Source organism: Petaurus breviceps, unplaced genomic scaffold (assembly GCF_028583685.1).
Source record: "Petaurus breviceps papuanus isolate PSGF00001 unplaced genomic scaffold, PetGlider_PUasm1.0 140, whole genome shotgun sequence".
Classification (NCBI taxonomy): Eukaryota; Metazoa; Chordata; class Mammalia; order Diprotodontia; family Petauridae; genus Petaurus; species Petaurus breviceps.
In genome coordinates this window covers 44,188,861-44,210,927 of record NW_027185698.1, presented here as the reverse complement: position 1 = coordinate 44,210,927, position 22,067 = coordinate 44,188,861, and the positions used below count along the sequence as shown (strand labels likewise).

At 33.1% G+C, this 22,067-nt stretch overlaps 1 protein-coding gene across 5 annotated transcripts in view; it reads left to right on the top strand.

The window, feature by feature from the left end:
• Window positions 1–22,067, top strand: part of NSD2 (nuclear receptor binding SET domain protein 2) — a 137,180-nt gene that overhangs the window by 74,882 nt on the left and 40,231 nt on the right. For 4 of the 5 annotated variants that reach the window (XM_069071124.1, XM_069071133.1, XM_069071110.1 and 1 more), the window contains 5 exons: window positions 808–932; window positions 13,651–13,782; window positions 14,374–14,497; window positions 19,838–20,038; window positions 21,508–21,687. In XM_069071124.1, coding sequence (XP_068927225.1) covers window positions 808–932; window positions 13,651–13,782; window positions 14,374–14,497; window positions 19,838–20,038; window positions 21,508–21,687 — 762 coding nt within the window. Of the gene's footprint in view, window positions 1–807; window positions 933–4,142; window positions 11,689–13,650; window positions 13,783–14,373; window positions 14,498–19,837; window positions 20,039–21,507; window positions 21,688–22,067 lie in introns of those variants that run through there. The other variant, XM_069071143.1, reaches the window with a different exon arrangement.

Genomic DNA, 22,067 nt, shown 5'->3' with positions numbered 1-22,067 from the left:
AATAAATTTATTTTAAATACTCAGCTAAATATTGCTGAAGCTTTTTCTAAAACCGGTTCTTATTTTAGGGCCAATAATGGACATTTTTGTTGTTAAATTATAGGAGCATGTTAGACTTTGAAAACAGCAACTTTTATTTTCCTCTTTTGAGGATGCCAATTGCTGCCTAAATGTATTAAGCATTATCCAGTGTCTTAATTTACCATTTGTTTAATGATTGTAGACTTAGCTGTCTAAGATAGGAAAAGTTCTTGGACAAATGTAAATTCTTTGGATGCTTTTAGTATGAAGACTTGCTCTTGACAGATTTCTATACCTTGTCAGAGGTTATTAATAAGGCATGAACAATACTGTTCTTTATCAAAGAGTTCTAGCATTATTACATTTCAGTATTAAAATGCTAAGCAAAATACAGAATCCATCTCCAATCCACCTCCATCTCCGAAATTTTATGTAAATATTTTTTAAGTTAAAGCAAGACCAGGAGGGCAAACATAAGTTTATTGGAGATTGTATAATATTGTGATGTAGTTAATCAAAGCACTGCATAGAAATTCTTTAACTTTAGATGGTGAAACTCTAAAAAAAAATGGGGAATAGATCTCATGGTACCTTCATCGAATCTTAACCTTACTGTTTTAAATTAACTTTAAAAACAAAATATGCTTTGAGTACTACACAGGAACTGAGAAGATTCATCTTTAGAACATCTTCAGTTGTTAAGAAAGGGACTATTTTAAAGCAGAAACAAGATAGTCTTCTTTGAATGTTCCAAACTTCACTTTGTAAACCAAAATTATTTTACAGCAACGAAAAATCTGTCTGATGCATGTAAACCACTGAAGAAGCGAAATCGGGCTTCAGCAGCAGAATCTTCAGCTCTTGCGTTTAGCAAAAGTTCATCTCCTTCAACTTCCTTAACTGAGAATGAGGTAAAAAAAAAAGTGGCATTTACATGAAAGCCATTTAGTTATCAAAAGTCTGTGATTTAAAAATCCATTTTTAAGGAAAAACCAATCAGACTCAATTTTAAATTCGTGCTCCCTTTAACTCTATATATGAGTTAAAGCTTTTTGTCTCTGTAGCTCTGTTGAATTACGTGCATTGTGACAATACATTCACTGTAGTGAAGATCAAGTTGGGTACTTCAAATATATATGCATATCTATAATATCAATGCAATTTAATTGTACTAAAAACACACATTTTAGAGATGTAATTTTCAGAAACAAAGTAAAATGTTAATGGTGTACATTTCTTTTAAAACTTTGTTTTTTATTCCTCTTCATGTCATATTTTTTCATATGGAAGCAAGTTTGCCTTTTGTTTTATGTGACGTAGAATGGTCTCTTGGTCTTGAGCATAAGCTCTGTACTCTCATAATGGTGATATATGTGGGTGTGTTTGTGTGTGTGTGTACATACACACATATACGTAGATATAGAAAAAAAGATCAGGTTCTTAACATTTTGTTTTTTATGATTCCTGTTTTCTATGCACAAATAGCAAATAATGTCTTTTCCATACCATAATTTGGCAAATTTTAACTTCCATGTATTTAAATTTTACTTTATTGTGAATATAATTAAATTCCTTAAACTATTAAAATATTTGGCAGAAGATAATGACTACATGAGATTGAAATAGATATATGTTTTTCTGAGATAAGATATAGACAAAAAATCTTTGTCAAGAAAGAGAAAGGTTGAGTCTGTAGTCTGCAAAGTGATCTCGTCTCTCTCTTTTTTTCCCCTTCAAATGTCTTCCATTTTTCACTGTAGCCCCAGTTCCTTCATTGTGGACACCCTTTCTTTTTTTTTTCTCTACATGAAAGGCATTATGCTATTATATTTACTATTGGTTTTCTTATTAGTTCAAAATAGTTAACTGTTAACTCAAAGTGTGTTCTATTGGCGGGGGTGGAAGAGGGTCAAGAAAAAGAAAACGTTTCCATGTTTTCATAGTCCAACGATAAATGTTTAAATATAGGCAGGTCTCATTGGGGGGGGGGGTGGGATGGTTAGGTGGTGTGATGGCTATTGTTGAATGAGACATTTCAGTGTTTAATATAAACTAAAAGGAATTCTTGAAAATAAGAAATAAGAAATCTAGTTAAGTTCTCCCATATAGTGTATATAGTATTGACATTTTTGATGTTAGTAAAGAAAACATGCTGGTTTTCCTCCTGTAGTTTCTAAAGGAATTATAAAAATATAATTGAGTTTAAAATGTAACAAACATTTAGTGCCAATGCCCTGTGCTAGGTACTGGGGATACAAAGACAAAAAATAAAAGTTTCTGTCCTCTAGGAGCTTATATTGTACTTCTTCTAAATATGGAAGATTAAGATGCCAAGTCTAAGAGTATGCTCTAAACATAGGATTTTAAAAGTACTTAACAATAGCACTAAAAATATAAATTTAGGTACTATAAGAAAATTATGGTAGAAATTTCCTTCTGTACTGTACTGAGACTACAAAACAATGTTAAAATGTAATCTTTCCTAGTGGTGTAATGTTATTTAGTCTTTTTCCATATTTTTTTGTTAGAGTTTAGACTTTTAGACAAAGGGAATTACTGGCAAAAGCACCTCCAATTTGCAACAGAATATTTAATAGTTTTACTTAATGTCAGTGCATTCTTTTCCTATTCCTATCTTTAGTTAATCAAGGAAAAGGGAAGTCTTTTTAAGTAAACATAATTTACTTGATTAAAATGCATCTGATTTTTGGTCACTTTATACATTTGAATCTACTGTTCATGTCTTCCAATAAAACTGAGAGTTTGAAAATATAGAATAATCATCCTGGCCATTTATTTACTCTTAATGAAGAAAGCTACAGACTAGATAACATACATAACAGAAAAAACAGGACTTTTAATATACTATAAATACACTAATTTTTGGAGTCCCACTACATCAGCAAATACTTTTTAGGTTTTACCTTGCTAATATTTTGAGATGTTTTTCACAGTAATCTTATTTTCCTGGATTAAATATTATGGAATTACCTTTTAACTCATAAAGAACTCATATTTAGTAATAGAAAACAAAACCACCAGATAGTCCTGATATTAAACTCTTAGTAGAAAAAAATAGAAAAATAATTTACAGATAACTTTGAGGCTTATCCAAGTATCTTTGAGTGTATAGTCACCTGTTCACTTGGCCTTTATATTGTCACTTTTGTGTGGGTTTTGGAAATTCATCATTAAAATACTTTTTTTACAGAATTACATTGCTGTAATTAAACACTGTTAAAACTTGAATGGAATAGAAGTCTTGTATACTATGCTTAATAATCTAGTACTGTCATAAAAGTATGATATTTGTGAAAAGCGTTAATTGTTGTGTGCTTAATATTCTGGCTTATGAGGCAGTAAGTAGTCTGCACCCGTCACCTTGAAAAAAAATGGGAGAAAAAGTAAGTGGGCCCACTTCTAGTCTCAAATGCATCTATCCTTCTAAATAATGTTTTAGTTCAAAGAAATTCTATATTCAGTTGTAGTTTTTCTTTGAAACCTTTCTTGTGTTTAAGGATATTTGTGATATTTAGCTATGTATTTTCATGTTCTGTGGCTGAAAACACAATAAGAAATAATAATGGTAATGACTAACATTTATATAGTGCTTATTATTTGCTAAGGCACTATGCTAAGCACAGCTTAACTTTATAATCTTGTTTGATCCTCACAACAACCCTGGCAAGTAGGTGCTATTATTATCCTATTTTACAGATGGGGAAACTGAGGTAAACAGTGACTTGCCCAGAGTCATACAGCTAGTAAGTGTCTGAGGCTGAATTTGAACTCAGGTCTTCTTCACTCCAGGCCCAATGCTCTATACACTGTGCCATCTAGCTGCCACAGTAGGAAATTTTGTTGAAGTAAATGCTTGAAGATGTCACCAGGAATATATATTTTACTTTTTAATATTAACAAAGAAAATAACAAATGGTGAATATGCAAGCTCCATGGTTTTTATTTTTGCACAATTACCACTTTAACAAAAAGAATGGTAAATTTCCACACCTGCATGACAAAGACCTATGAAGGAATAAATGTTATTTAAGTGTTTTCATAACATTAATACTTTTTCCCTTAGAGAAAATTCTTATTTTTTTCACCTTCACGGGTAACAGCTTTTATTGGAACCAACATCAGTCAAGTTGGACTTGAGCTCTGCTGCAATGTACTGCACATAAAATGATGTAATATTCCAAGATGTCTGCTGCAAGTTGTACTATCATCGTATACACTAAAATGACATTTCTATCACAATCATTTTATGGAAGATGTATGATACTCTGTTTTTACTGGTATTAATAAACACACACAATGAAGAAAACAGATACACAAATTTTAAGACCAAGGTAAGATGCCTAATCAAGGTCATTTAATCAACCACATTCATCTCATAATAAAAATGCATTCATTCCAATGATCAGCATAACATTCAAACTGATTGAAGTGGTACCATTAGGTTGTGAAACTGTCTAAATTGTAAATGTGGATACAATTCCACATTAAAGACAGTTAATTTTACTTAGAGGTAACTTTTCCTTAGTTCTTAGAGATTTTTGTATTGGAAAAATATCCACATGTATATTCTGTTTTTTGTCCCCTCTCTCTAATAGCATATATCAAAATGAGTAATTTTATTCAAGTGGTCAGTCTTTATACCAGTTTAACCAGTGAGATATATTCAATACTATAGACATAAACTAGTGCTCCACATTTAATATGCAGGAAATACTTTGTTCCTAACCTTTTTACTGAACAATTTCAATAAAACACTAAACGCAGTATGTTTGGAGTTAGTCAAATGTTATAGAACATTTATTTTACCTTAGTCTGTTGTTTTCATTTATAAAACTAGCCAGATGATGCCATAATTACATTAGCTACATTGCCTGATACATTTATTGCTTACTTAAAATGATACTATATTCTAATGTTTTAAGTGTTGATCATTTGCTGTGATATTTCAGCATGTTTGCATGATGAGAAAAATTGCTTAGCCCCTTCAACTGAGTATTATAAGACAGGACATGTTAACATGTTACATTCTGTTAATGTGAAACATTTCAGTGCTTATATTATAAACCATAGTTGCATCAGAAAAATATTAACTTTCCTAAACATGTAGAATATGTTTTCCAAACCATTTTCCCTTTTTATTGAAAAGTAAAAAAAAAATTACTTTGGCACATAAATTTCTGTATTTGAATCAGTTACACTTGAGGATAAAAGAAAAACAAAATCTATTGAACAATGACAGTTTTGTTCATCTGTAATAAAACAATTTTATGAGAAGTTGTAATGTTGGGCTAAATTAAAATCAATAGCATAAACATATCACCTAAAAAAAGTTAAAGGCATAAACAACCTGACCTCCCACTGACATTCCAAAAAGCTCAGGAATAAATTCATAGCTCTGAGACAAATAACAAGTATCACTAACGTGAGAAAGTTATTTTTAATGTTGAAGACCATAGTAATAAAATCAGGAGGAAAACTAAGGATGTCATTTGAAATGACAGCTATGAATTTTATTGATAGAGGATGTGCTAAGTAATAAGTAGGATAGGGTCTTTCACCATCGATTTACTGCCTTCTATATGCAGAGCACTGGGAGCAATGAAGACTGTTAAATAAAAGTGAAAATATTGTCTGGTTGAAGAGGTTACACAAATAAAACAAAAAATTACTGTACTAGACCTCATGAAGTGAAAGTTTTATGAACAGATTTCATAACTATGCATGGTGGAAAAGGGAACATCCATGAGTAAAGTTATGAATAGTATAATTTGGGAAATAGCCAAAGGTTTTTGAAGAAGTTGAGTTTGTGTTCATTGGGAGGGACCAGAGATATAAAATAGTTTGTACTTCTAATTATTTTTATTTTAAGATTTATTATGCTATTCAGCCAAAGTAATATGTCATTCTGGAAAAAAAAATTGTGTTACTCTTATGTACTAATGAATTACTATCTGTAAAAATGGAGTCCTTTTTGTAAAATCTGTGTCTGAAGTATTGACTCCGTTTGATTTTCTTAGAAGCATCTATCATAGAATATTTGTCCTTTGAAGGGCTGTAAATATATTAGATGAAGGTATAATGATACCTCACTGATTCAAGCTAACAAGTCAGAAGTGTTTTTTTTAATCCAATTTTAGATTTTTTTGAAATGAAATGTAATTTTATTACTTTGAATACACAGTAACCTGCATACTTGAGTAATGTCAAGTAGAGCATATGTCTGGCCTTCTTTTATGAATAGATGCTATTTAGTATATAAGTTTTCTCTAGTAGCCCTTATGTGCTTTAAAATTTTGTTCTCAAGTTTTGCTTACTAGCAAATAGAAACAACATTTTTATGTATTTTATATATGCTAGGCACTGGAGGAAATTCAGAGTTTAGGGAAAACAGTAGTTGTCCTTTGAGAGCTTACAATTTGATTAAAAATAAGACAAAAACCCAGAAACGTTGATGTGATATGTTAATAAGTATTTTAGAGTTGTCAAGCAAAATTAATTGTTTAGCTCTTGATTCCTAAGGAGCTCTGGGAAGGTCTCATGAAGGAATTCAGCTTTCTCCATAGATATTACAAGTTATACTTCAACCCTGTACAGATGTATGGTGAATTCTTAATTAGTGGCGTAAGCATACCCCATATAATGTCCTAACCAATGTCTTTTTACATAATACATTATAATTAAAAACCATCCTAACACTATGAAACTCTGCTATAACTTTGTTTGACCGATCATCCATTTGTTCCTATGGAACTATTTAATCTCTAGAATATTGTTCTGAAAGTATTTAAATAGCATCACTTAAAATTACAGCATACAATTAACAAATTTCATTCTATTCATCTATATTTTTATTAGTCTACTTCCTAAGGAAATATCTGGCTAGTTTACATTATATCTAACTTAGTTTAGAGAAAATATACTAGAAAACTAGGAACTTTTTTAAAAGTCAATAAAAATAAGCAAAGGACACATCTACAAAGTGCAATGTATAATAGAAAATCCAGTTGCCAAGAGACCTGCAATATAATCATTACTCTGCCCTTGCCACATGCTGATAAATCAAGTCTGTTTCTCATTTCTAATATATCTTCAACCTCTAATCCATGACTCTCAATGTGTTGAAGTTTAATTTTATGAAAAAAAATGAGTCCTTAATGTTGTTTGTTTTTTTTTCAGGGAATTAGAGAAACACAATCCCTTCATGGATATAAGTAATAGTATACTGCAGCTTTCTTTTATAGGTGAATATTTTGAGATAGCAGGGAGGCTTTAACAACTAGCCAAACTAAAGGATTACAGAGAGAAAAACCTCAGTTGCTTAGGAGATTTGGCTCAAATTGTTGTACCATTGCTGCAAACATGTTGATAATATTTGTTAGTAAAATTCACTACTAAAATGATGGTATTATGGCTATAGCAACAGCTTGAAAAAACTTTTTTAAAAGTGCGACTAATTCCACCTAAATCCTCTTCCATAAACCAATAAAATGATTGACCTAAAATCATCCATGAAAAGTTACTCATAAATGTAAGGATTCTTGCCTTCTCACCTAATTACCCAGACTTTTCAGCTATACATCAAAAAATCACATCTAAAGCTGGAAGACCTAAGAAGTCTTTCTAGTCCAACCCCCTCATAATACTCAATGAGGAAACTGAGGACCATGGAGGTTGTGACTTGCCCATACAGGTCATATGCATCAGATGTGGGATTCAAAACCAAGTATTCTGACTTTAGGGCCTCTAAGTTGTTATGTATTATACTGAGTACTTCACTCAGTTTCAGGTGCCAAAATTAGGCAAAATGCTCAAATAGCAAATTACCAAAACAATAACAATAGTAATTTATTACTAAAATGATAATACTGTGGCAAAAGCAACAGCTTGGAAAATCTAATTCTTTATTTTAGAAAAATTTTACAAATGTCACAGAAGTCCTATTCCAAAAGGTGATTGTGTGGCCACATGTTCTGGTCCCCATGTCCTTTTTGCAGTGGTCTTGTAAATGATAGTTTCATTTCTTCCCTCAAAATCAATATAAGAAAAATCTTTTCAAGACTTTATTGTGAAAGATCAATTTGAGGGAGTATTTTCTTTAAAAATGTAAACAATTTTTCAGTAATTTCATATTTTTTTGTATTCTAGATTGGGTGCCTCAAAAGAAACTTAGCAGTGATTTTTTTTTAACATTAGAAAGGTCTCCATAGATGTCTTCCTTTCTGCATAATAATGGTAGATGTAGAAAAATTTCTAGTACCTTTTTTTACTTAAGTTACTTAGATGTTGCATTCATTTTGATACATATGTTTAGCCTTTTCTAATTTTAAATTAAGATTTGAGTTGGCTTAAAGGTTATTTGAAAATCCTATAAGAGTTTATAGAGTTTACATTTGTATAGTGTTTAAAGTGTATTTTTGGTTCTCCTTAATAGCTGTTACTTTTTACCCTCCAAATTTTGTTTCTATCTAAATCATTATTGGAAGTGTTCAGGAACAGTGTGCAGAATAGTAGTGAACCAAAAGAAGCTGTATAAATCATTCTCTAATGAAAGAAAATGCCTACCAGTTAGAAAATTGGTAGAATAAGTAGAGCAGTACAAAAAAAATGATTGTAGAATCTAATTAATGGGTTGATACTTCTATCCATCTGCATTTAATTAGAGGACCAGAGGAAAAAGCTAGAGTCCTTTTCCCTGTGAATCTTATCTTTCTCAAGGTAGTTGAAAAGCTTTGATAATTTAGATTTATGATTTCATAAATATGAGTATTCTTTCAGATTGTAGACCCTCCATACCTCAGCCTCTTGAAATGCTTGTATTTCATTAATATAGTCTTTTATGTGATTGTGAAGGAAATTTACTAACAATAGTTATGATGCTGGGGGTCTGAATATTTTCAAGATAAAGTTTCCACCAAAAAACTATTTTTTTTCTGCCCCATTCTTTTTTTCCCATCCTCTCAAAAGAAAAAAATAGTGCATTTTCTTTTGGAACCTTTGATTATTGTATTACTCTATTTGATCTAATCTGATAAATAGCTATTATTCCTAATTGTCCAGGATAAAAGATTTGTTTTTAGCAAATGGAGAAGATGTCTGTTGTTTCTGTTTCACTATCTTATGTATCTTTGATGTGATAGGGAAAGGAGGGCCTGATGTGTTTTGGTTCAGGGTTTTGTATATCTGTTTAAAGTTTCACCTGGTAAATCTTTTTAAAAGTTGTCCTGCAGTCTTGCTAATGAAACTTTTTGTTTGTTAGCTTTTCCCAGGGTTGAGTTTGAGAGCTTCCTCTATAGTTACTACTATATCTTTCTATTTATACAGATATGTGTATGTGTGTGTATAGACATATATATATACACATACATATATACACATATACATATCTTGAATGGTTAGATTTAAAATTTAGTCTTTTTCTTTTCTCTTCATTTTTATTTTATTAGATGACTTAGTAAACTTTTGAAGAAAATTTAATAGTCTATATTTTGAAGTACAGTTACAAATCTGACATGCAGTACTTTTTGAAATGATTTTTTTCATCTTTTTTTCCCATTAGTGAAGTTAGTGACCTTTTTTGGAGAGTTTCTTATTGTAGGAAATTCTAAATATATTTCTTTTTACATTTAAGCATAATGTGGAATGCGATTTGTGTTAGTAGCAAAATAAGCATGTCTTTTTCTGAGTCTTAAAAGTGTCACTAGTGATCAGTGAAAAGTATTTCTCACTTATTTTTTGAGTTTTTTATTTTTTAGAAGATAGTGAAACACAAATACAATATTTATCCACATTTGTCCAATTTATTCATTTGTCCAAATTATTCAAATGATACTTGTAATTTTATTGCATATAAAAAGAATCAAGAGGTAACTGGTTCATTTGTGTATTGTCCTGACATTCTTTTAGTACAGTGGTATAAATATAGTCTGTACTTTCCCACCAAATCTGGCGCTTGTATAATAACAGAATACCACCTATAAATCAGGGTTTGGGGGAGGTTTTTTTGTGTGTGTTTTTTTTTCCTTCAGGGAGATTTCATTTCGGAGTATATTTGGACCAGTAAAAACTTGTCTAGGTGTTGTTTTAGATATATCAGAGAAGCAGTGTGTTGTAATGAATAGCTAGCCTCAAGGCCCAGAAAACCTGGATTCAAGTCTCACCTCTGACACATACTGGCTGTGTGACCCCAGGCAAGTCATTTAACCACTCTGTGCTCTAGGCTGTAGGTGAGAAAGTGTCAATCAGAATTGGTAGAAGAAAGAGTTCCTCACTGGGAGCTCCTTATAACAATTAAACCACAGGTCCAATCCCTATTCTTAACCCTGTTCTTTTTGATATATTCTGAAATGTGATCAGTGACTCTAAAATCATTTGCCAATTCTAATAACCAGCTTTATTTAAAAAAATATTGAATCTGCAAGAGACTTACACTAAATATAAAGTTAATGTGAATCACTTAACTGAATCTAAGCATCTTAAAATTATTAAACTTCATAAACTTATCTTCCCAAATTCCATTGTAAAATTATAATTTAGCCAGAGATTTAAGAAATTTAATTTTTTAATGAGTTCATTGTTTGCAAATCATATAACAATTGTGATTAAAAAATGATTTAGTCCTCACCTTGTAAAGAGATTTATCAAAAATTTAAGTGGATTTTAATCTTTAAGAATTTAGATAAAATGTTTTTGCATTAATGCCAAACTATTATTGGCAAAATTATTCCCTTCTTAAGTAGCTCTATTGCTTCTGGATAACTATTTAAATGTGTTAACTATTTTCTATATCAGATTGGCCAGGTTATTTTAGAACATTCTGAAGGGTATATTAAAAAAAAAATCACTTCTCTTCTCACCCCAAGTTTTTAAAGTTTTTAAAAATTAAATTTAACTGGTTGACATATCATTAGAGAATTTGTTGGGAAAAGTATTTCCTGTTTGAAGAAAACTGCTAAAAATAAGTTTTTAAAAATGGAAAGAGCTACAAAATCTTAAGTACTTAAAATAACTTTGGTAAATATGAAAAGCAACTAGAATAGTCTTTAAAATAGTCTTGTGTCCATTCAACTACTACATTTTTCTTTTTCCAAATGCATCATATTGGATATGGAATAGTTCATATATATCGTATACTGGGATTTTGGGACTGTGTTCATAGGATCCATAAAGGTGAATTTATCGTTTTCACAATTGGCATCTCTGAGTAAGTAATGTTATATGGTAAAGTAGAAGTGAAGTCTGACTCTTTAGTAAAGAAACTATATCCTGTTATTTATCTGTCTACATTTGCTACTACATTTGCTAGTGGTTTGCTAAATAGTCATTGGAATACAGTTCCCATAAAAATGAATGGAAAAAGAGGGTGGAATATATGGTACAAGTCAGAAAATCCTGGAATTGTACTTTTACTGATTGTAACTTTGTAAGGTTTCATTTTTATATATTATCCTGTATGTATATCCTCTTCCAAATATTAGAAAATAACTTAATATTTTGTCTTTTAAAGTTTATACATGCATTAAAAAAAAGTGTATTCACTGTTCTTCCGTAAACACAACTTTGTTAATTTTAGGAAATATCTTCTCCAAGTGGAAACATGCTAACTTTTTCTGTAAATTTTAAATAAAAGGTGCTGCTTCTTCCTCTGTACCAGGACTGATGTGTGTGTTTTCTGTCTCTATCCCCACCCATTTTTTTCTGCTTCTAAATTTATTTGAAACTAGTATCAACGTGGTTTTGTGGATAAAGCACAGCTGGTTTATTTGAGTTGAGATTTGGGTTAAAGTCCCTTACTATTCCTTATTGTATTTCAATTTCTGTTGGTTTGTAAAGTGTTTTGAGGGCCTTTTCCACCCTGAAAACTACTTATAGTGTATAAAGTGAAAATAGCACCTTATTCTGTTTGTGTTTTCAAAGGCAACCCCAGTAGGAAAGGATTATTAGCTTGTACCAACATGAATAGGACACTTTGTGTTCCTGTATGTAGGAATGCTATTAACTTGATTTAGAACTTTATTAATCATATAAATTTGGGACTTAAACTCAAAGTATTTTTTAATTGCTGCTTTTTCCATATCTGCATAATACAAAAGGAATACTAATGGAATAATAGGGAAAAACTTAGTAGTATAAAATACTGAACAAAAGCACATTTTTGTTAGAACTACAGCTTAGATAACAGAAAAACATTTAAATATGTCAAATATCAAAATTATATTCACTTATTTTAAAATTCTGTTCCCATTTTTTCTAGAAAATAGTTGGTAGAGTCAGGATAAAATAGTTGCTAGAAAATACTTTTAATACTGATTTAAAATCAGGAAAACACTTAGTGATATCCTTAGAATTTGTTCCCAACATGTCCTATTAAATAATATGAATTACATAAACATACAAGTTAAATGATTTGCTTGAAGTCAGTCTTTGATGAATAAGCCTACATAACTGACCAAATTAGCAGTGGTGTAGACCTATCACTTCTAAATTAAAGTTTTTTGTATTCAGTTTCTTAGATCCACTACTTTGCACAATGATAAATGAATGTTGTGAGTTAGGCTCATGTAAAAGCTTCCACATATGGTGTCTAGTCTTGTTTTTACAAAGATCTTTACAAGTCTTTTAACAGAAAAGTTAAATGGCAAAAGGTTTCCCTGTTTTCAATTAAGCATGTATGAATTTAATTGGAAGTCTGACTTTTCAAAAGATTCAGTGGTGGGTGGGGAAGTATTAGCCTAAACTAGATTATGTTTGATAATAAGAGGGTGGTAGGTATAGTATGGCTAAACAAAACTTCCTAGATTAGTCATATTATTTGGCCAAGAGTTTGAATTTCTTCCTCCCAAACGTTTCTTTTTTTTTTTTTTTAACCAGAACTGTTAAGTAAAATGGACAGATTTGACTTCACCTTCTCTTCACCTTCTCTCCCTTCAGCTACCCACCCTCTGGGGGAGGTACTAATGAGCTGTGAAATGTCCCAAAGACAAGCATTGGGGAGAAGAAGAGAAACAGAGGACATGGATAATCCACAAACTTGATAATAAGTCTCAAAAACTAAGTTTAGTGAATACTTTTAAGAAATATTAGAAAAGGAGTATATCTCATTTTGAATATTTTTTCTGATCCCCTTTAAAGCTGAGTTTTGGCACTGAAATAAAACAAATAGGAGTACATTTGTGGGGCTTAAACTTGTGTTCCAAATTTTACTTATTTAAGAAAAAAACCCAGATACTTGGTATTAACATCTTTCACTGTATATATTTGATTTTGTTTGGGACTGAAGTGGTTTAGTAGGGAAGGTCAAAGCCCCAGATTTTTAAACCATGTTATAGTTTTCAAATATTAAACAGCACTGATATTTTTGTTATTAAATATAGTTAGTTAACTATAAGGTTATTTAAGAATGTTGCTAAAGCTTAAGCATAATACAACTTCTATACATGTATGTATAAAAGTTGTCACATTTAAATTCAGTAATAAAGGGAAATGTTTATAAGGTATTGTTTGTATATTAAATCATTTAACAATAACTAGTGCCTTTTTTAAAACAGAATGCGATCCCTTGTTTCTTTCCATTGGCTATAGTGAAATATAATCCATACGCTTCATCTTCAGATCTCAGATGGTCAAGGAGATGAACCTTCAGAGTCCCCATATGAAAGCGCAGATGAGACTCAAACTGAAATATCTATATCTTCCAAAAAGTCTGAGCGAGGAACTACAGCAAAAAAGGAATATGTTTGTCAGGTAAGCTGAAAGCTTTCATTCATCAGTTAGTAAATGTTCAGTGATAATGGGCTTTTGGCCAAGATTAAAATGTCCCTATTTTGCCTTTTGTGAACCCTTGTATTTTGGATTATTACTGAAGATATAATCTACTGTAAAACAGTCAGTTAAGTTGCCCTAACTAGTTGTGATCATTGATTTATGCTTGAATCTTGCTGAGTCAGAACTCTGATTGTAAGAGGTGAAAAACTGATAACTATTATGGTCCGATTATAACATAATTAGTGATTTGGTCAGAAGTAGCTTTTACCCATAGAAGTGTCTTATGAATTAGACATCAGTGGCTTTAAGCCATAAATTATGTGACATGAATATTTTGTTCATACGTCTGACTTGAAATTTCTTAATAAAGCCTATATCATTTTAGTTCAATTTGAGATTGGCTAGTCAGTGGCAGTGTTTATAATTGATTGATTTATGAATATTTTGCAATCTATAGTATTTTGCATGTGTACTTTTCCCCCTAAATAGCAAAGTGGGCTTAGGTAGAGAAAAATGGGGAAAGGGGAGAGATCTTTGTATATATTCAACATTCCTGCTTTCTTTTAAAAGCTTTGTGAGAAATCTGGCAGTCTACTACTTTGTGAAGGACCCTGTTATGGAGCCTTTCATCTATCCTGCCTTGGCCTTTCTAGAAGACCAGAAGGAAAATTCATTTGCAGTGAATGTACTTCAGGCAAGTTTTTTGTTCAGAACTTTAAAAAAAGTTTTTATTTTTAAAGAGAAAAATTGACAGAATTTCTCTGGTGATAATATTTTAGATTTTATGTAAATATATATGTATGTATATGTGTGTGTTTGAACTATTTCTAAAATTGTTATTCCTAAGAAATTAATAGAAACAAGTAATGCCCTTTCCCCTTGATATTAGTGTTACCTGTTGCTTTTCTTTAATCCCAAGAACTCTCTATCCAAATATTCTAATTCCTGGTAACTGTAGAATTTTCACCTTATTACAAATTGAGTGATTGCTTTTTGTGCTCTTTTCATCTCTGGATTATAACATCAAACAATAAATAATCCCTACATTTAAAAAAATTGTTTCTTTAAAAAAGATGTTTGTTTGACATGATATTTTTTAATTGTTGAAGTAAAATTGACTCATGTCACTTTTAACTTTAGAGTCTTGAATTTTTTGCAGAATAACTTTTACTCAATTGTCAATTTAAAAACTAGAATGCTACAAAGTGTGCTTTCTTGGCTTATGCCATCTTGGAGGATTTAAAAAAAATATAAAAATTAGAACCAAAATTGTGTACAGATAAAGTTAACTCATTATAAAGATTACTATCTGACTGGGCTGGAATTGTGATAGAAATTCTAATCAGTAGGACATTATTTGAAACTTGGAAATGTTTCATTATAAATGTCAGTACTCTGGGGGTGGCTAGGTGGCACAGTGAATAGAGAGTACTGTCCCTGGAGTCAGGAGGACCTGAGTTCAATTCGGGCCTCAGACACTTAACACAAAAACTCGTCATGTGACCTTGGGCAAGTCACTTAACCCCAATTGCCCTCCAAAAAGTAAAGAAGAAGAATAATAAATGTCAGTACCCATTGCAAGAAATAGTCACGATAACCAAAAACATTCATAATGATTATCTCACTTCAGATTTGTGACCTACTCATTTCAGATTAGAATATCAAAGAATTATAATACTACCAGAGAATTTGGTTTGATTTTGAGGATTTCAGAGAATTCTTTTTATTTTATTTTTAAATTAAATTTTGTGTTTATTTTTAGTTTACATCATTCATTAAACAAGATTTCTCCTTGTCTTTCCCCTACCCACCACCCCAAAACAGCAATCCCACTGTATGCCCCCTCCCCTAATCTGCTCTTTCCTATATCTTCCCCCTTACCCTCTCCGACTTTTCAGTAGGGTGGGATGGATCTCCATACCCCAATGCCTCTATATCTTATTTCCCAGTTGCATGTAAAAAATCATAATAATAATGGTGATAATTTTTTCTGAACATTTGGTTTTAAAACTTTGAATTCCAGATTCTTTCCCTTCCTCCCTCATCACCCACCCTTACTAGGAAGATAAGCAATTCAATATAGGTTGTGCATTTGTAGTTACCCAAAACATTTCTATAGTGGATATATTGTGAAAGACTGACTAAATTTCCCTCCACCCTATCCTACCCCCCACTTGTTCTATTTTCTATTTTGAGCCTGTCCCTTTTCAAAAGTATGTGCTTCTAACTACCCTCCCCCCCAACCTGCCCTCCCCTCCGTCATCCCCCCCTCTTATCCCCTTCCCCCCTACTCTCCTGTAGGGCAAGATATTTAGTGTGTATGTCATTCCCTCCCTAAGCCAAATTTAATGAGAGTAAGGTTGACACATTCCCTTTTGCCTTCCTGTTCTTCCCCTTGTGAGTTATCCCTTGCCTCTTATATATGAGATAATTTACCCCATTATGTCTCTCCCCATCTCCTCTCATTATATTCCTCTCTCACTTCTCAATTTCACCTTTTAAATATCATCCCTTCCTATTCAATTGATCCTGTGCCCTCTGCCTATGTATACCTGTACACATATATACCCTCACATATGTATACATACATACATATGCCCTCTTATGTAGACATATGTATGTATGTATACATATATATACACATATATATATGTACACATTTATATTCCCTTCAACTATCCTCATACTGAGAAAAGTTTCATAAGTTACAATTATTTTTTCCATGTAGGCATGTAAATAGTTCAACTTTGATAAGTTCCTTATGATTTCTTTTCCCTGTTTACCTTCTGGTCTCATGCTTCTTGTATTTGAATGTCAAATTTTCTATTCAATTCTAGTTTTTTCATCAAGAATGTTTGAAAGTCCTCCACTTCATTGAATGACCATATTTTCCCCTGAAACATTATACTCAGTTTTGCTGAGTAGGTGATTCTTGGTTTTAATCCTAGCTCCTTTGACCTCTGGAATATCATATTCCAAGCCTTTCGATCTCTTAATGTAAAAGCTGCCAGATCCTGTGTTATCCTGATTGTGTTTCCACAATATTCAAATTGTTTCTTCTTGGCTGTTTATAATATTTTCTCCTTGATCTGGGAACTCCGGAACCTGACTATAATATTCCTAGGAGTTTTCTTTTTGGGATCTTTTTCAAGAGGCGATCAGTGAATTCTTTCAATTTCTATTTTGCCCTCTAGTTCTAAAACATTGGGGCAATTTTCCTTGAGAATTTCTTGATGGGTAATTTCTAGGTTCTTTTTTGATTATGGCTTTCAGGTAGTCCAATAATTTTTAAATTATCTCTCTTGGATCTATTTTACAGGTCAGTGGTTTTTCCAGTGAGATATTTCATGTTGCCTTCTATTTTTTCATTTGTCTGGATCTGTTTAATAGTATCTTGATTTCTCATAAAGTCATTAGCTTCCATTTGCTCCAATCTAATTCTGAAGAAATTAATCTCTTCAGTGAGCTTTTGAAATTCTTTTTCCATCTGAGAAATTCAGCTTTTTAAGGCATTCTTCTCCTCATTGGCTTTTTGGGCCTTTTTTGCCATTTGAGTTAATCTATTTCTTAAGTTGTTATTTTTTTTCAGTCAGGTTGTTGACTCTCTTTTCATGATTTTCTTGCATCATTTTCATTTCCCAATTTTTCTTCCATTTCTCTTACTTGATTTTCAGAATCCTTCTTGAGCTCCTCCATGGCCTGTAAACAGTTCAGATTTTTCTTGGAAGCTTTTCGTGCAGAAGTTCTGACTTCCATGTCTTCCTCCAGCTCCACTCCTTGATCCTTTTTGTCCCCAAAAAAGGATTCTATCGTCTGTTTGTGCTTCTTTTGCTTGCTCATATTGGCAACCAATTACTTGATTTTTGAGCTCATTGCCACAGTAGAACTCTGCTTCCAGAGGGGAGAGCTTTGTCCCAAATCACTGGGTTTTTCGCAGCTCCCAGAGTTATTAGGAGGGAGCTGTCTTTACAGCCCCCACACGCTCTGGCTCACAGGTCACACTCCTCAGTACCACCACCGCGATCCAGATCCAGGCAGGTTAAAGCAAGAGTGATTACCCTCTGAATGGTTACTTGGCCCCCCTGTGATCTGCAGGCCAGGAGCTCTGAAGCAGCCATGTGGAGGCAGCTACATGGCTCCACTGTTTCTCACTCCAAAGGAAAGGGGCCAGGCCCCACTCCTAGTCCCCCTGAGTTCCAACAGAGTTCTACACTGACCTTTTACTTTGTCTTTGCCATTTATGGGTTGATATTTCTGGAAATTGGCGCTGCTGCTGGTGATCCAGTCTCCCTAAGTCTGCTGCAGCCGCTTGTCAGGGCCACCCTAGAGCTAAAACCATGAGCTCGTGTGGGGCTGGGCTTGGTTCCCAGCTTTCTGAGAATGAACCCTTTCTGTCCTCCTGCCAGGCTGCCTGCAGCGGGAGATTTGTTTCTCTCTGTCACTTTGTGGGTTCTGCAGCTCTAAACTTTGTTTAGAGTCATATTTTATAGGTATTTGTGGTGGTTATAGGGGAACTCATGAGTTTTCCTGCTTCTACGCTGCCATGTTGGCTCTTCCACCGTAGAGAATTCTTTTTAACTGTAGTGAAACCACATTAGTTCAAACTATACAGTCTTGGGATTTCTGATAAGTATATTCCACGTTGGTTCTATTTTATCAATGAAGAAAGGGTTTGATGAGCGTCATCTGATATAGTGGCATATAGGGCTGGCTTCTATCCTTGCCATAGACATACTGACTATGTGACCCAGAGCAGATCATGGAGCCTCTCAAGCAGTTTTCTAAGAAATGAATTGTAGATCAGGAGCTGTTCTTCATTAGTGAGGGGAATTTCTTCACCAGGAGATCACTCTACTGATGAAATCACAGCATCCCCAAATCATAAGTAAGTCATACTTACCCACCCTAACCCCCAAAAAAAAGCTTATTTAAAGAAAAGGGTTTGTTAAGCAAATTATGTAATAAGGTTAAAGGAAGAATAGACACAGAAGTATTATAATCCCTTTAAGAAACATTTGGTTTTATAAGCTATAAATTCTGCTTGTTACATAAGATTCTTATTATCAGATGGTACTTTTCCCATAGTACTATTAATGGTTTTCATTTCGCTATGCTCTTAAGAGGTATAAAATTACATTTCTTCCAAAATATTCTATAATTCAGACTTTACACTAATTTAGTTAAGTTTCTCCCTTAATTATCCTGTCAGATTTCACAGTATGCACAATAATTCATAACATTTTTCTCTGAGTCATAACTACATCTCTTCAAAAGTACAAAATGCTTTCTCAAGAAGTTTTAGTTTTTGGGGTGGCCAGGTGGTGCAGTGAGTAAGAGCTCCGGCCCCCGAGTCAGGAGACCTGGGTTCAGTTCCGGCCTCAGATACTTAGCACCCACACACAATAACTGGTCGTGTAACCTTGAGCAAGTTACTTAACCCCAATTGCTTAGGGGCGGCCAGGTGGCATAGTGAGTAAGAGTGCTGGCCCCAGAGTTGGGAGACCTGGGATTGGTTCTGGCCTTAGATACTTGGCACCCACACAAAAATAACTGGCCATGTAACCTTGAGCAAGTTACTTAACCCCAATTGCTTTAAAAAAAAAAAAAGATGAAGTTTTAGTTTTTCCTTCACTAAAGGCCTTCAAGCAAATTCAGAATGATGGCAGAGTGAAGTTATTTTAGAGTAGAGTATTATTAACATTTGGGCTGGAATTAGGTGGCTTTTTTTTTATCTCTTCTAACTCAAATATTCTATGATTGAATGAGAAAACGAGCTGCATTATTATATTTTGTGTTTTTCCAGCTATGTCTGTGTGTTCAGGCTAAAACTGTAAAGAATGCTTCCCTATTACAAAGGTTTAAAGTAGTAGCTAGTTTTTGCCCCTCCCCCCTATGCGTCTCCTCACCTATTTGAAAACATGACCCCTTTGGAAAAGGAACATTGCTAGACTTTGCTGATTTTTAAGTACTTAACTGTAATTTAATTTAACACTAATATTTCTCTATACCCAATTTTCCTTTTAATCATTATTAGGGATTCACTCGTGTTTTGTTTGTAAGGAGAAAAAAACAGAAGTGAAACGCTGTGTTGTATCCCAGTGTGGAAAATTTTACCATGAAGCATGTGTGAAAAAATACCACCTTACTGTATTTGAGAGCCGAGGATTTCGTTGTCCCCTCCACAGCTGCGTAAGCTGTCATGTAACAAATCCTTCAAATCCAAGATCATCAAAAGGTATTTTGTTGTTGTTAAGTTGCTTCAGTTGTGTCTGACTCTATTTGAGTTTGGCAAAGGTACTGGAGTACTTTGCCATTTCCTTCTCCAGATCATTTTTACACAAGAAGAACTGAGGCAAACAGGGTTAAATGACTTGCCCAGGTCACACAACTAGTGTCTCAGGCCAGATCTGAACTCATGAAGATAAGTCTTCCTAATTCCATCCACTGAATCACCTAGCTGCCCTTTAAAGGATAAAATTAATTTTTCTTCAGATAAGATTAGTAAGATTTTTTTGTTTAAAAAAAACTGAAAAAAATCAATCTGAGAGATATAGAATAGGACTTTTCCAGTTTCATAGGCTTTTTCTTTTTTCCTTTTGAATATGCAACACTAGACGAGTGCAGTTGATAACCTCCTCCCTCCCAAAAAAACCCAAATATTTTCACGTTGTTTTTTGTTCTCTTAATCTTAAATAAGAGAAAATTTATCAAACATTCTTAAAGGAAGGTTTAAAGTTTTAATTGATTGCTTTCCCCTTAAAAGTTACTGCTGATTTTTCTCCGATGAGAATTTTTCCCTACCTGAGGACCTTTAAAAAAAAAAGTGTATGTGACATTTTATGAACGATTAACAAAGTAAGTGTAGCACTCTTCTCAGCATAATTCAGTGTCTCATATCCTTGATAACGTACAGCTTGTCATTTTTTGTGTTTTTTTTTTCTATTTTTAATCAGAGAAATGACCCAGCTATATTAAGTATTATTAATACACGTTTGAAATGTCCCAGTGTAGTTTAACACCTCTCCCTGCCCCTTGGCCCCAGTCTCTGAGAACTTACCTACATTTATTTTAAATAATTGGAGCTAATATGGAATGACCCTTATATATTTTCAAGTTATTGTTTAAATACCCTTCATAAAGTTCTACTGCAGTATTAGATTATGGCATAAAGTTTATTCTGGGTATTTGAAGATTGTATTATTAGAGAGCACTAGTTCTAGTGACTCCTACCTGGCTTTCTGGTATTTAAGTAAAAGCCTGAGAACAGACTTCTTTTATTGGTTGGAGGATCCTCCTAGCTGAATTAGGACAGGTTTATCACTAGAAAGTTGGTTGTATCAGATGATAAATGATTTTAGCCACATAAATCCATGATGACCATGTTCTAAGGCAGGCCTGCACAACCTGTGGCCCGAGGGCTACTTATAGCCTGTGGACTACTTTGCAGCATGCCAAAGGATTTTGGGCAGCACCCAAAAAATGTAGAGGAAAACATCTACATTCCGCTATATTTTTTGAGGCCCCTGCAAAATCCATTGGGGTGTCCTTTGATAGTAAGTGGCCTGAGGGCTGAAGGTTGTTCAGGCTTGTTCCAAGACATGGAAAGGTTGTAGTTTGCACTGGGGGAGGGAAGGGAGCACCTGCATGGATCGAATCAGAGATATTTAAAGTATTGGCACATTTAAACATTTGTATACTTTATAGGTAAAATGATGCGATGTGTTCGCTGTCCTGTTGCTTATCATGGAGGAGATGGTTGCTTGGCTGCAGGGTGTTCAGTGATTGCTTCCAACAACATTGTTTGCACTAATCATTTCACTGCTCGGAAAGGAAAAAGTCATCATGCCCATGTGAATGTGAGCTGGTGCTTTGTTTGCTCGAAAGGTAAGGCTTTTTTTGTTTCATTTAGATTTAATCTATTATTTGGATACCTTCATTCTACTGAAAATGGTTTTTCAATGTCACTTTATGATTGTCACATTTTTAAAGTGCTAAAATAATGCAGCTATAGCACATAATTCTTCGATGGTGACTGTTCACAACTGTTAACAGGCAAACACAATATATTAACATTTTTGCAGTTGTTGGTACCATGTAAAATAATATTTCAAACTAATGTAGTAGTGGTGATGTACTTTAATATATCAAGATGTCAGCATTTACAGTGTCATTTTTCTTGAATTAGTATTTCAAAGTCAAATATGTCACAATTAATTTTGTTATACTTTATGAGAAGTTAAATCAAGACCTGAATTGGAGTAAAC